Source organism: Nannospalax galili, unplaced genomic scaffold, assembly GCF_000622305.1.
Source record: "Nannospalax galili isolate Female #2095 unplaced genomic scaffold, S.galili_v1.0 scaffold1021, whole genome shotgun sequence".
NCBI lineage: Eukaryota > Metazoa > Chordata > Mammalia > Rodentia > Spalacidae > Nannospalax > Nannospalax galili.
Genome location: NW_008344095.1, coordinates 606,191 through 619,445, shown reverse-complemented (window position 1 = coordinate 619,445; position 13,255 = coordinate 606,191). Strand labels below are relative to the sequence as shown.

Sequence of the window (13,255 nt, the reverse complement as noted above, 5' to 3'; positions counted from 1 at the left end):
ACTTTAGAATCAGAAAGGTTCTGATAAAATACACGGAAGCTCTGTAAAAAGAGTCGTTCATATACGCAGTGGAATGGCCAGTGACCTGAAGCAGGACCACTGTCCAGTCATGGGGGATGCTCAGGCCTGTGCTGGGAGGGGACACCAGGCGATCCCAGACCTCTCTCAGCTCAGAGGGCCTATGACTCCACTTGGCAGGAAGCTGTTTCCATTTCAGTAATATTCTTTCTCTTCAAAACACAAATTCAATTTCAAATAAGGTTCTAAACTTCAATGTAATGCTTTTGAAAATTGCTTTGTAATTCCAATCAAATTTCAAATACAGGTTGTGCCAGCAGTCTCCATGGGCAGCTCAGCCAGCGCTGATGGAGAAGTGACAGATCCACTGAAGCTTCCTGGTCCAGCAGGGTCACTACAGTGGTGCATCTGCTCCAGGTAGAACAACCTGACTCTTGTGCATTAAGAAAGAAAAATCAAACACAAGACATGAGTCCTTTATCTGAGTACCATGCCTGCTTAAAACGTCTCTTCATTTTTACCTAGAACATCGTGATCCACTCATTTATATTTTAACCAATTTATGGGACAGAAAAAGACAAGGTAACTGTCAACCAGACCAAAATTACACCCTTAGTTCCTTGAAATAGTCCTTCCATGTTTCACTGCAAGTGCTACAATTGTTTTTGAGATGTAATATTCCATGGCTGTGTGATGACCTGATTTTTACCATGGAACATCCAATTCTGTCCCATAAAAACTAAATTCCTAAAGTTGTACAAAGGTGAACCTCAAGTATTTTTTACTTTAATATCTTCATGTGCAATGTCCAATTTTTAATTGATTGACTAAGCCAACAAAGATTTTGGCCAAATCTTTTTGGTGGAGGGGGCAGAACATACAGTATGATTGGCCTTTCCTAAGCTATTAAGTTTCGTGTGATTTGTCTAAGCAGCATCTTCCAAGTCACCCAGTTAAGTTGAAAGGTGACACCTTCCTAATGTGATTTTCAGATTTAGTTCAGCATATTATTAGCTGGAGCACATCACCACTGGATTATGTGTGCTACATCCACTAAATTCTTTAAGTTTTTTTCTTAACTTTTTAATCTAAGCTTTCCATACTCTCAGTACTAAACCATTCGTCTTCATTACAGAATTATCCTCAGATACTTTCTAACACGCTTTAAAATCACCTATTCAGTTGTACCTGGAAGGTATTTTTTTTTTCAAAAAAATTGATTTATTTTTCTTTTATGTGTATGCCTGCATGCACTTAAGTGCACCTGTGTCATGCAATGCCTGTGGAGGACAGAAAAGGGTATTGGATCCCCTAGAACTGGAATTATGGATGGATGTTATCCACCATGTGGGTACTGGGATTCGAACCCAAGTCTTCTGCAAGAACAGTCAATGCTCTTAACCACTGAGTCATCTTCCCAGTCCCTGGAAGGTATTTCTGACAGGCTTTCTTATGAAACCAGTATCTTGAACATCTTTGCCTCTGTACCCAGGAGTCGTCTGACTGCAGTCAGTTCACGAGTCTTATCAGCATACTTCCGTCCTCACCCTTCTACAGTTGTGGGCAAACAGGAAGAAGGGAACTTCTTGGGCTAATAGCATGCCCCTAAATGTCTTTATAAACTTTCTTATTTGAACGGTTAGAGGACCAAGCTGAGGATGTGTGTCCTCTCTGGAGCAGACAAGGATGTGGACCATGTGATGATATAAAATGCTCCCTAGTCTCTGGGCCTGTGTGGCTTTGGCAAAGTTCTGACCTGAGGGATCATGGTGAGACAACACCTGATCTCTTAGGAGCAGCTGGGAGATGACAGTGCCTCCATCATTTTCCGTAAGAAGTTGAGCTCATGGTCAGGTTTTGTTAGAGCACTGACTGACGCTGGGGAACTTCCCTGAGGTCAAGTTCTGTGTTTAATCACCTCTGGATTTCCCCAGAACCTGGAGAGGTCTGAACACAGCAAGATTTTAGCACTTGGTTAACAAGTGGGGAATGAAAAATGCAGGCTTTCTGGATTGGCTAAGAAGCCAAAAATAAGAACACCCTCACCCTGACCTCCTTTATTTAGATCACATTGCTCATCTCAGCAGTGCTACCTACTGTAATGATCCTGTCCCTCATGAGCCTGGGCCTTCCTTGCTAAACCCCCAACAGGACTTGGTGTATAATGTCCCTTTATTATGATCACCTACTCTCCCAGGTTGCTGCTTAAATGACCCTGAAGTCTATGAGTACTCTGAAGGCCAGGATAGTGTTCTATAAACCCTCAGTGTATGCTGTGGCCAGGAGAGACTGCTTACAACAATGAATGTGTATTAAAAAGAAAGAAAGAAAAAAAAACCTTGTCACTGTTTTGAGAAGCAAACCAAATGTAGGAATTATTCATAAAAGAAGTCTCTGGCAAGAAAGACAGGCAGGTAACAGGAAAGTCAAGGTGGAACTTCTGGACCTGACAGCTATGAGGTGCTTTCTTTCATTGGTTTCTGATAAAAAGTGGACAGTCTAGGGCTAGAAAGAGTGCGTAGTCAATAAGTTGCTTGTGATACAAGCACAGGGATCTGAGTTTGATCCCCAAAGCGCACATTAAATGTTGGGAAACCCTGCTGTTAGGGTTGTAGTTCTCCATGTCCGGATAGCCCTAAGGGGCTCGGCGCCAAATGGAAGGACTCCCCTTTTCAGCAGGGGGCCTCCTGCTCTCTTCCTGGCTCACCTGGAAAGTGCCACCAAGCACGGATCTGAAACATGACCTTTGGCATAGCTACCTGGAGTAAAAACTACCCCCAGGTTTTTTCTATATGATAATCAGGCATTGCCTGATAGTCTGGAAGATAGGAGCCTACTACCACATGTAAATAAAGCATACTATGAGCACCTATCAACTGAGGCTTTTGCTACTGCCTCCACACTATAAATTCTCTAGTTCTCCCACTGAATAAATGGAGCTGTTTCACTGTGTCTGGGGCTGTATCTCTGCTGTTTCACTGCACCTGGGACCAGCTTCCCTGGAAGGGCTGTCTTTTGTCAGTGCTCACTGGCTGTCCTGACCCCGTTCGCCGCTTCTGCTCTCCCTGCCCTCATGGGCCGGTGGCCAATGACCCGCAAAGAGAGGGAGAGACCCCCGCAATTAAAAAAAAAAAATCCCCGTGGTACCAAATTGTAATTCTGGCACTGGGGAGGTGGAGGCTGGTGGATCCCCGGGACTTGCTGACCTGTCAGCCTATCTTGCAGTGAACTCTAGGTCAGGGAGAGACCCTGTCTCAAAAAACAAGGTGGATGGCCTAAGGCCATTATCCTCTGGCCTCCACACACAATGCATATACATACCTGCACACACATGCACGCGTGCACACACATACACACACACAGTCTATCAGACTACAGAACTAGAAAGCACTGCAGAAAGCAAGGAAGTGACGAACCAATGGTAAACGTTTCTAAAGCAGCAATTCCACCCGCCCTGGCCATTCCTGGTCCCTAGGAAGTGAGGAACCAATGGTAAACGTTTCTAAAGCAGCAGGGCGGAACGCCCGCCCTGGCCATTCCTGGTCCCTAGGAAGTGATGAACCAATGGTAAACATTTCTAAAGCAGCAATTCCGCCCGCCCTGGCCATTCCCGGTCCCTAGGAAGCATCAGCTTTGTTGGAGGAGGATTTTGAGGATGACCGGCTTTCCGATGGTCACTGCTGGATACCTGCTGTTACTGCTGGCTTGACTGTAAGATTGAACACTCACTATTTAAGACACCTGTGAGGCAAGTCATCTTGTTCTCTTCATTTGAAAGAGGAAACTGGGACCCAGAAGTTAAGCACCTGGCCTGAAGACACTCAACAGAGTGTCTGAGCCTGAGCTGATGCTCTCTTCCACCCGCTGAGAAGCCAAGAGTCTGAGTCTGACCAGGAGCCCGTGCTGGGCCACCCTTGATTATCCAGAGATGGCTCCTGCCCCTCTCTCAATGAGATGGTCTTGTTGACTGTAACCTTTTGGTTTTTCATGGGTTATGATGACTTGGAGACAGAGCTAAATGTTTTGAAGGCTTGAAGGGCCACATAACAGAAACAAGTGTGAGGAAGAGCAAGGTGAGGAACTCGTGGGGAGACTGCAGATGCCAGCCGAGTCTGTCTAGTGGGGTGTGAAGTCCTTTTCTCTGTCCCCTTGTGGGAGCCCGAGTGAAATCTCTCATATTAAATTCTCTGTGACCGTGAACCTGCTGTGGCAGAAATCAGAAGGATGGGGGTGTCCTGCTTTGAGGCGGGCAGGTACTCAGCTGACCACAGAGTGCAGTGAGATGAGTCACCATGAAAATATATGAAGAAGAAGCGATGACAAGAGCCCAGGAGAAAAAGTGATTTCAAGTAGTGGGTGGAATTCTCCTCAGAAGCTAGGAATCATGGGGATTTGTAACTGATTGGAGGTATAAAGCAACACAAATTTCTAAGCCTCATCTGCATTCAGAACTCTTATATACATTACAGGGAATGGCTGGAATGCACTGATTTGGCCTCTAAATTAGGAAGGACTTTTAGCCCTGGTGATGATGTGGACACAGTTTCATTCCCATTTTTTTGCACTTACCTGTATGTGGTTTCTGGAAGGAGGTCCTTCATCACGTGGGTGGTGGTATTGCGCACAGTGACACTAGTGTCTCCGAGGTCGATGTTGTAAGCAACGATTTCAGACCCATTATTGCACGGCTCTTCCCAGTTCAGTACAAGGCACACAGAGGATGAGTCCAGGTGCGTGCTGAGGGGCTCCTCCTCCAGGACACAGAGAGTGGCGACGGGATCGGGGGCAGAGGCTGGTGTCTGGCAATGGACAAACTCACTGTATGGCCCTGCGCCTGCTGGGTTGAAGGCCTGAAAAACAGAGTGGTCAAGATCACACCACACTGTCAGCATACTCTAACATGCATATTAACAACTGTTAAGAATGTGGGCCTGTGTGTACATATGTGTGTGTATGTGTATGTTTATATGTGTATGTGTGTGTATATGTGTGTGTGCTTATGTGTGTATATGTGTGTGTGTGTGTGTGTATATGCAGAGGCCAGAGGTCTTTCTTAATCGCTCTCCACCTTATTTTTTGAGACCTGGAGCTCTGTGATTCAAATAGACTTGCTGGCCCATGAGCTTAAATACACTTCCATTTCCACCTCCCCAGCATTGTGACCACACACAACCTTCTCTGTGCCTAGCTTTCTGTGTGGGTTTTGGGGATCTGAACTCAGGTTCACAATGATTATGCAGTGAGCACTTTAATGACTGAGCCATCTCTTCAGCTCAGGTAATCTTAGGTAGCATATTTTGGTGAAAGATACATAAAGGAGAAATAAATCCTAAACAACATTCAATTTAATTAGTGACAGTTTTCCAAAAGAACGCCAAGTACAAATCTTTCTCCATAATAAACCAAGAGAAAACATGGCCACCTTTACCGCTAATGAAATCACTTGAAAACACCACCACCCTTGGGAGTCTCACTTGGCTTACGAGGTTTGTTATCTGGTCTTCACAGTAACCCCCGAGGGCAACAGAGCAGAGGGAACTCAGTGTTCCCTTAATAACAGGGGTTTCAGGTTTGTAGACACCCATGGGGCTGGAATCCAGCTCATCTGATCTTTAAGACTACTGCTGCTCAGAAAACACAACAGGGATTTTAAAAAGGCCATCCGCTGTCTTCCATGTGAACAACAAAATCATATCTGAAGAAAATCTCCAGGGCCCATGTGACCTCCCTAGATGGCCACAGCTGATGTACTGAGCATGCCCAGCTCTTTCCAACACCTATCTGCTGGGTCTCAGGACCCCACACTGTTCTAAGTCTCTTCTTCACTCCCTGCTACTTGTCAGTACACTGCACTGGTCCTCCCAGGCCCCTGACCTCTCACTGAGCGTACACCATGGTGGCTCACCCCAGGACATGTCTTCTCCTAGAGCTCACCAAGTTTCTGAGATCTCATCCTGTCTGGGAACAAATGCCATTATCCTGTCCCTGATGCCCAGGCTGGTGTATGTGTACTCTGCTGCCTGTGAACATCTCTGTCTGAACATCAAGTAAGCATTACAGGCTCCTCAATTCCACCCCCTGCCTCCTTTACAGTCCCCTGTATCGCCTGTCATCTCCTCCATCCTTCCAGTTCCTCAAATTGCAGAGCTCCCTGGATACCTGTTCTCCCATACTGAAACTGATATCATGGCCACCAGTACAACCGATGTCACCCTAGCCCAACTGCACTCTCCCTGTTAATGTGGTGACCTCCTCTCTGGTATCTGCACTGGCCCTGCCCCATAGTCTGTATTCAGTCGTCAGAGAGACACTGTTCATTCAAGTCAGGCCTTTGAGTTTGAATCCCTTTGATGGGTGCCCACCTAACTCAGAATAAACATGGAAGTCCTTAAAGAAGCCAAAGATCCTATCTGACCTGCCAACCGTCTCCCCTGAAAATACCTGTTAGCATTTTGACTTCATCATCTGCTATTCTTGCTTTTGTTGGTTCTGGTAGCTTACTCACTGGTCGCAGAGATTCTGCATGTGCTCCCACCCGGGGCCTCAAACCTGCCGCTCCTTGTCTTCCTCTGCCAGCCTTCCCTGAGCATCCCATTTCAACTCGCAGTCACTCCTGACCCACCCTCTTTGATCCTTCCCTTTCTTCATTTGATTTTTCTTCATAACACTCATTACTAACGAAAAGTTCATTTATTTACTTTTCTGAAAATTACGTAAGTGCAAAGTTGCCTGTCTGGTTCAGAGTTACATTCCTAACAACTGCAACAGGACCTGAGTTTGAAGACACGTTCCCTTAAGTGTTATAGAAACAATTTCTTTTTCAGAGTAGAGTATTTGGCAAGCTTCTTAAAAGTGAGGAAACCCAGCTCTTAGTTACTCCTGAGAATGCATCAATAATTTCAAAACTAAAGGAAATGAATTTATAAAGGCCTAAAACAAAACTTACAGTTCCTTGCTTTACTAATTAAACAACAAAAACAATAAACTCCCACAAACAAAAAAGATATTTGTGGCTCAAGATATTTGTGGTTCATGTCAGATTCCTGCTGAACCTCTGGTAATCTTCTGTGACCATCCTTTTATAGGAATTTTAACTTCACAAACATATTTTAAGAGTCCGTATTTTGAGATTTAACTTAAATTTTCATTTGCAGTACTGAGGATTGAACTTAGGGCCTCACGCATGCTAGAGATTTATTTGGATGTAAATTTATCATGACAAAAATAAGACACTGAGAAAGCCAGTTCTCTCAGCAAAGGCTTCTGAGCCACCATGTAGCGAAAGGGAAGGAAGGCAGATTTTAGAGTTTGAGCTCAGTACAACAAGCATATCCTGAGCCTGTTTCCTCGGGGTCAGGTGGGGATGGTAACATGCAGCTCACAGAATGATGCTAAGACTGAGTTGTGGCAGGGTCACAGGCCAGCACGAGGCACCTAGCTCCCCACCAACTGGGAAAACCATGAACAAAACACCATGTCTCGAACTCTTTCAAAACTCCTTTTATTGTGAACTAATTTTAGACTTATAGAAGAGCCACAGGAACAGCAGAGAAATTCCTGCGACTCTCTCCTTCCAATGTTCATGCTTCACATGCCGAGAATGATCAGAGCAGGATAGATGACCGCTATCACTGTTCCGCATGCAAGCCCTGGCTCAGATCTCACCGCTTTTCCCAGCAAATGCTCCTTCCATTCCAGGATTCTACCCACTTTCTTTCACAGTCTTGCCCATATAGAAAACTCCTCTTTGATTTAATACCACTTCTAATTACCAGTTTCCAAAAGAAAAGCATCTTTTACTAAGTAATAGTACCTCTGATATATAAATACCTTTTACCAACAGAATTACTTTGGTCCTTCTTTTGTATATATGTGCCTGGGGGGTGGGTGGGGAGCTACTGAAGACTGATCTCAAGGCCTCAAGCACAGCAGGTAAGAGATTTACCATCAAGCTACGATATTTGTTAATTAAAATATCCCTAAAGAACAGGAAACAATTCAGAGTCCTGGTCCAACAAGAAATGTCTCACCCACTTTCTATTAAAAGTATAGCCGGGCGTGGTGGCACATTCTTTTAATCCCAGCACTCGGGAGGCAGAGGCAGGCAGATCTCTGTGAGTTCAAGGCCAGCCTGGTCTACATAGTGAGTTCCAGGCCAGCTGGGGCTACAGGGAGACCCTGTCTCAAAAAGACCCCCAAAAGTATAGTTATTAAAAAGATTTTGGGGGATATAAAATACTCAAAAGAATATTCAGGGTTAGCCTGACCATACAGTAACACCAAGTGGAATCATTTCTATGGGGTCCACAGATACTAAGAGACCAATAGGCCGAAGGAGACCTGCTCCTGGCCGCATTTCTTCAGCCCAGTGGTGGGGTTAGAAGTGGTGAGCATCGTGACATAGGGTCTGGCTTCCTCTACGATAAGCACAGACATTAAAAAGGATGGGGAGGAGCAGGATTGTTGAGCAGGGTCGATTCTGATGACTATGTCTTTTAACACAGAGTTTGGGGAAGCTGCCGGTGTTCAGTCATGACATGTGTCCTACAGGAAAAAGAGGAGCAGAGAATCTGTTAACAAGGCAGCAAAACTCCCAGGCACAGGGAGTAAAACTTCTTCTGGGCAGCAGACGCAGGCTCTGCATTTGTGTCCAGCCCTATTTCAAAAACAGAAATGTGGCACGTAGTTTACCCTTTCCCCGGTGACTCAGCAACACTGGGATAAAGATAATGTGTTGTGACAGAGTCATCAACAAAGGGTTAATGACATGCCAGGTGCTCCAAACAAGAAAAAAGGAAGGGTGGTACCCGACAAAAGAATCACAAACATTTAAATGAAGTAGGCTTCTGAACTTAACAAAAAAAAGCTCCAGTTGATCTGGAAAATTAATTTATAAGGGGGAGTGTTCTGTGAAGAGGCCAGGGGGTGTACTTCTAAGAAACCATTTGCTGTAAGACTGAACTCAGGTTGCCACCTATGTGTGGTATCTTTGTGTCTTTATCTATTGAAATCTGAACGTGTGTGGAGACAGACTGCCTCAAGGGCAGCAACCACATCCTGTGAACCTTTCTATCTCCCTGATCATCCTTCTACCCCAAACAAGTTTTCAAAAAATGTTGCTGGATAAATGGGAAGAAATAGAGACTAAGGACCCCATAGCTTCAGGACACTGAGGATTTAGAAAGAGAAAAACCAAGTACCCAATGAATAAAGTAAAGTAAGCCCTGATTACTGATATTCTTGGGGGTTGGGCTATGAACAGAGCAGCCTCCTGACAATACTCTGTTTATGCTCCAATGTGGAAGCTTAAAGGTAACCGGCCTTAAATCTGATCACTGGGAAGTGGGGTCCTAAAATCCAAGGCAGGTATGATGGTCAGTATGGTCAACTTCAAAGACTAGAACCACTTGGGAGAAGGCCTCTGAGGTGCCTGTGGTGGAGACTGTCTTGGCTGCGTTAACTGAGGTGCGAAGGCCCACTCACGTGGGTGGCACCATCCCCTGGCTGGGATCCTGAACTAGCCAAGTGGAAGAGGGAACTGAATGGCAACACGCACACGTCACTCTGCTTTCTGACTGTGGATGTGATGTGACCAGCTGCTTCAAGATCCTGCCATTCTGCCCTCCCCACTATGATGGACTGTACCCTTGAACTATGAGCCAGAATAAACCTTTCTGCCTTAAGTAGCTTCTGTTACTGGCTTTTATCACAGTAACAAGAAAGGCACTAAGGCAGCAGACTGGTTCAAACACCTGCTTTCGGCTCCGTTTAACAGCTGGCATACGAACGTCCTGTCTGTGTGCCAGTTCTAAGTGGCTTTCCCCTGGAGGTGGAATAGAATGCATCTTTCCTAAAGAACTGGACACCTTCTCCTTGGACTAGGTCACTTATCGAATGATCAAGCAAGACGCAAGATGCTACAATTGAGAAGAGAATTCTTACATGTTAGGACCTCACAGATGATCAGAAAGCAACAGTAAAACACCTAAGCAAGGACTCTGTGTGTGTAGGGGGTAGACGTGCTCATCCGTGTGTGTGTGTGTGTGTGTGTGTGTGCATGTGCGCATGTGTGTGTGTGTGCACGCGTGCGCGTGTGTGTGTGTGCACACGCATGGTGTGTAGGACAAAGGTCAACGTCATGTATCTTCGTCTGCTGCTCACTGAACCTAGAGCTCACCATTTTGCCTATTTGTTTGCCACCCCCCGCCCCGCCCCAGGATCCACTTATATCTATTCCCTGCCCTCGACACTCGGGTTACAAACACACACTGCAGCACCTGACTTTTATGGGTGCTGGAGATCAAAACTCAGGTCCTCATGCTTGTGTGACATGTATTTTACCAAGTGAGCTATTTGCCCAGCCCCAAAACATTTATTTTCATTTAAAAGGATTCTTTTTCCTGGCGCTCCCTCCGCCATAGCCTTTCTCTGGTTTCCTGCACTGACTCTCAGGGAAGACCTGCCATGGAGATTCATGTTTGAACACTGCCCACCTACCTGTAGTCTACAGCAGTACTGTGCAGCAGGCAATAGATCTCGTATCTCAAAGCAGGTGTCTGAACCATGATAAATGAGTTCTAAGGAGTCTTCATCTTCTCCCCATTCCAACCTGTACTCAGAGATGTCGGCACCGGAGCTTTCCGGACTCTGCAGAGCAGAAGTTCTGTTAGTCATGTCACTGAGAAAGAAGCCTTTGGTACAGCTGACCTGGGGAGGAGGACAACACGTTCCAGGGTATTCAAACATGTATAAAGGAAAGGCAAGGAGACTCTCAGGGACTCCCATTTCCACAACTGTAAGTGGTCAGCCATGTGCCAAGGAGATTTCTATATACTCTGACAAAAAGTCATCCACAGTCACGTGCTGGCCTGTGCATTTCTTTTAGCTCATACTTGGGAATAAAGTACAAGATGCAACAGAAACTGATGTATAGCATGTACTGAACTCACCTCCCAACCCACCAGAACACATCCATCAGGCGTGAAGGAAATACATGGTGCTCTGCACTGCCCAGGGGGCCCTGCAGCAGTGGTGATTTCTGACACGTCAGAATAGGGACCATACTGAAAGAGAAGAGCACACATGTGCTTGCATGTGAGGATGGTTTGTGCATGCATGTGCATATAAAGGCTTATAATTAAAGGTGAAGCTAACATTACCATTAAGATAACCAATTAACTCTTCATCTTAAGAAGTATATGGATAAACTGTTCTTTCCCTGATAGGTGAATGTTTATCATATGTGTTTATTTTTATTCAAGAGGCCTAGAATGTTGGCTCGCTGAACACTTTTCACTTAACGCAACACTGGAAGCAAAAATTATTCAGTCAAGAAAATGTCAGGTGTATACTGCAGTTTATTTTAAAATGCATAAAAATCTATTTGGAATCACCGGTTATCAAACTTTTGGTATTTCTTCTGACTTCTCTCTTTCTTTTCGTTCCTTCCCTTGTTTCCTTCCTTCCTTCCAAAATATTTTATTTACCATTTTTATTTTATGTGTCTGCATGTATGTGTGTGCACCTGTGTCGTGCAATGCTGTGGAGGTCAGAAGAGGGCTTTGGATTCCCCTGGATCTGGATTTAAGGACGGTTCGTGGCCGCCATGTGGGTGCTGGGAATCGAATCCGGATCCTCTCCAAGAGCAGTCAGTGCTCTTACCAGCTGAGCCATCTCTCCAATCCCTCTTCTTCTTTTTCTTCTTCTTTTTTTTTTAAAAAAAGAGTCTCATTGTAGCCCTAGCTGGCCTGGAACTTGCTATTTAAATCAGACTGGCCTTGATCTCACAGAGATTCATCTGCTTCCCAAGTGCTGGGATTAAAGGAGTGTGCCACCACACTGAGCTGTTCTTTGAAACAAGATCTCCTTATGTAGCCCAGGTTAGCCTTGGACCCATGCTGCTCCTGCCTCAGCCTCCTGAGTGCTGGGATTTTCAGGTGTGCTCTACCATGACCAACTTGTTATTGGCATTTTCCATTCAGAAGACCCTCATTGCTGTGGGTGTCTCAGGGCATCCTCAGTGTCTCCCCACTTCAGAGGCTCGCATGATGCATATGTTTTCTTTATATCATTGTCCATGATCAACATACTGTCAACAGATGGAAGAGCCAGAGACTTGTACAGTTTTCAGAGGAATCAAAACAAAAAGAAGTAAGCTGGCCTCTTCTTTGAACTCTAGCCTACTTTTCAAAAGTAAATCAACCCAAGACACTACTGGTTCATATGGACAATATGCTATAGAACTTTTTTAGGGGTGTGTGTGTTTATGTGTGTCTGAGTACGAGTATTCCTGTGTGTACAGGTACATGTGTGTGCAGGCCAGAAAACAACCTTTGTTTCTCAGCCCCTCCTCACATTTTTTGAGACAGGGTCTCTCACCGGCCTGGACCTCACCAAGTAGACTAGGCTGGCCAGCAGCACCAGGGATCCTTCTGTCTCCATCCCCCAGCACTGAGGTTACAAATGTGCTCACCGTGTCTAGAGTTAATGTGGACTCTGGGGATTAAACCCAGGTCCTCATGCTTGTACAGCATGTTCCTGACTGAGTGAGCTCCCTGGTCTCCCTATAGAACTTTCATTAGGACTATTAAGAAGTCCTAATTTCTCACAACTGATAAAGTTAGTGAGAGAATAGGAAATTACTCTATGAATTATCAAAAGCATGTGCATACAAGATGATGGTCTTACTAACCCTGAACATGATCTTACTAGAAAGATTAGATCAAAGACACAGAAACATAGTGTCGGTCTATAGAAATCACAACACTATTGATTCTGAAATAAGACCTTACGGATACTTCTTTAACAATGGTCACAGCTAACTGATGCTACCCAGGGACACCAGGTGGGCACAGTCGCACCTTATATTCTGTGGTGCGCAAGCTCACACTCACCCCTCCGTCGTTCAGAGCCCTCACTCTGAAGCGATACACAGTTCCAGGAAGCAGGTTGCCTACAGTGCACTCCAGCTCAGGCCCGTGGTATACCTCTGAGGCTACATCCTCAGGTTCAGTCATCTCCACGCTGTACTCTGAAACCTCACAGCCACTTTCAGACGCAGGGACATCTGGGGATGTAGAAATTTGTCCATCTTTGAACATTTCTTGTGCTTCTGGTTGACCAAGTTGTGCTTGCTTTTCTACAGTTTTTGCAAAATATGTAGGTCGTCTATCCTTGAGTTTCTGTTACAAAAGGAACCCCTCCCCCAACTTGATGAAAAAGCTCATGAATAATGTAT

At 45.2% G+C, this 13,255-nt stretch overlaps 1 protein-coding gene across 2 annotated transcripts in view; it reads right to left on the bottom strand.

The window, feature by feature from the left end:
- Fndc3b (fibronectin type III domain containing 3B) overlaps nucleotides 1-13,255 on the bottom strand; it is a 342,813-nt gene that overhangs the window by 37,528 nt on the left and 292,030 nt on the right. For both annotated transcript variants that reach the window (XM_029567042.1, XM_029567043.1), the window contains 4 exons: nucleotides 12,912-13,084; nucleotides 10,968-11,081; nucleotides 10,516-10,665; nucleotides 4,588-4,868 (listed from right to left, as the gene is read on the bottom strand). In XM_029567042.1, coding sequence (XP_029422902.1) covers nucleotides 4,588-4,868; nucleotides 10,516-10,665; nucleotides 10,968-11,081; nucleotides 12,912-13,084 — 718 coding nt within the window. The remainder of the gene's footprint in view (nucleotides 1-4,587; nucleotides 4,869-10,515; nucleotides 10,666-10,967; nucleotides 11,082-12,911; nucleotides 13,085-13,255) is intronic.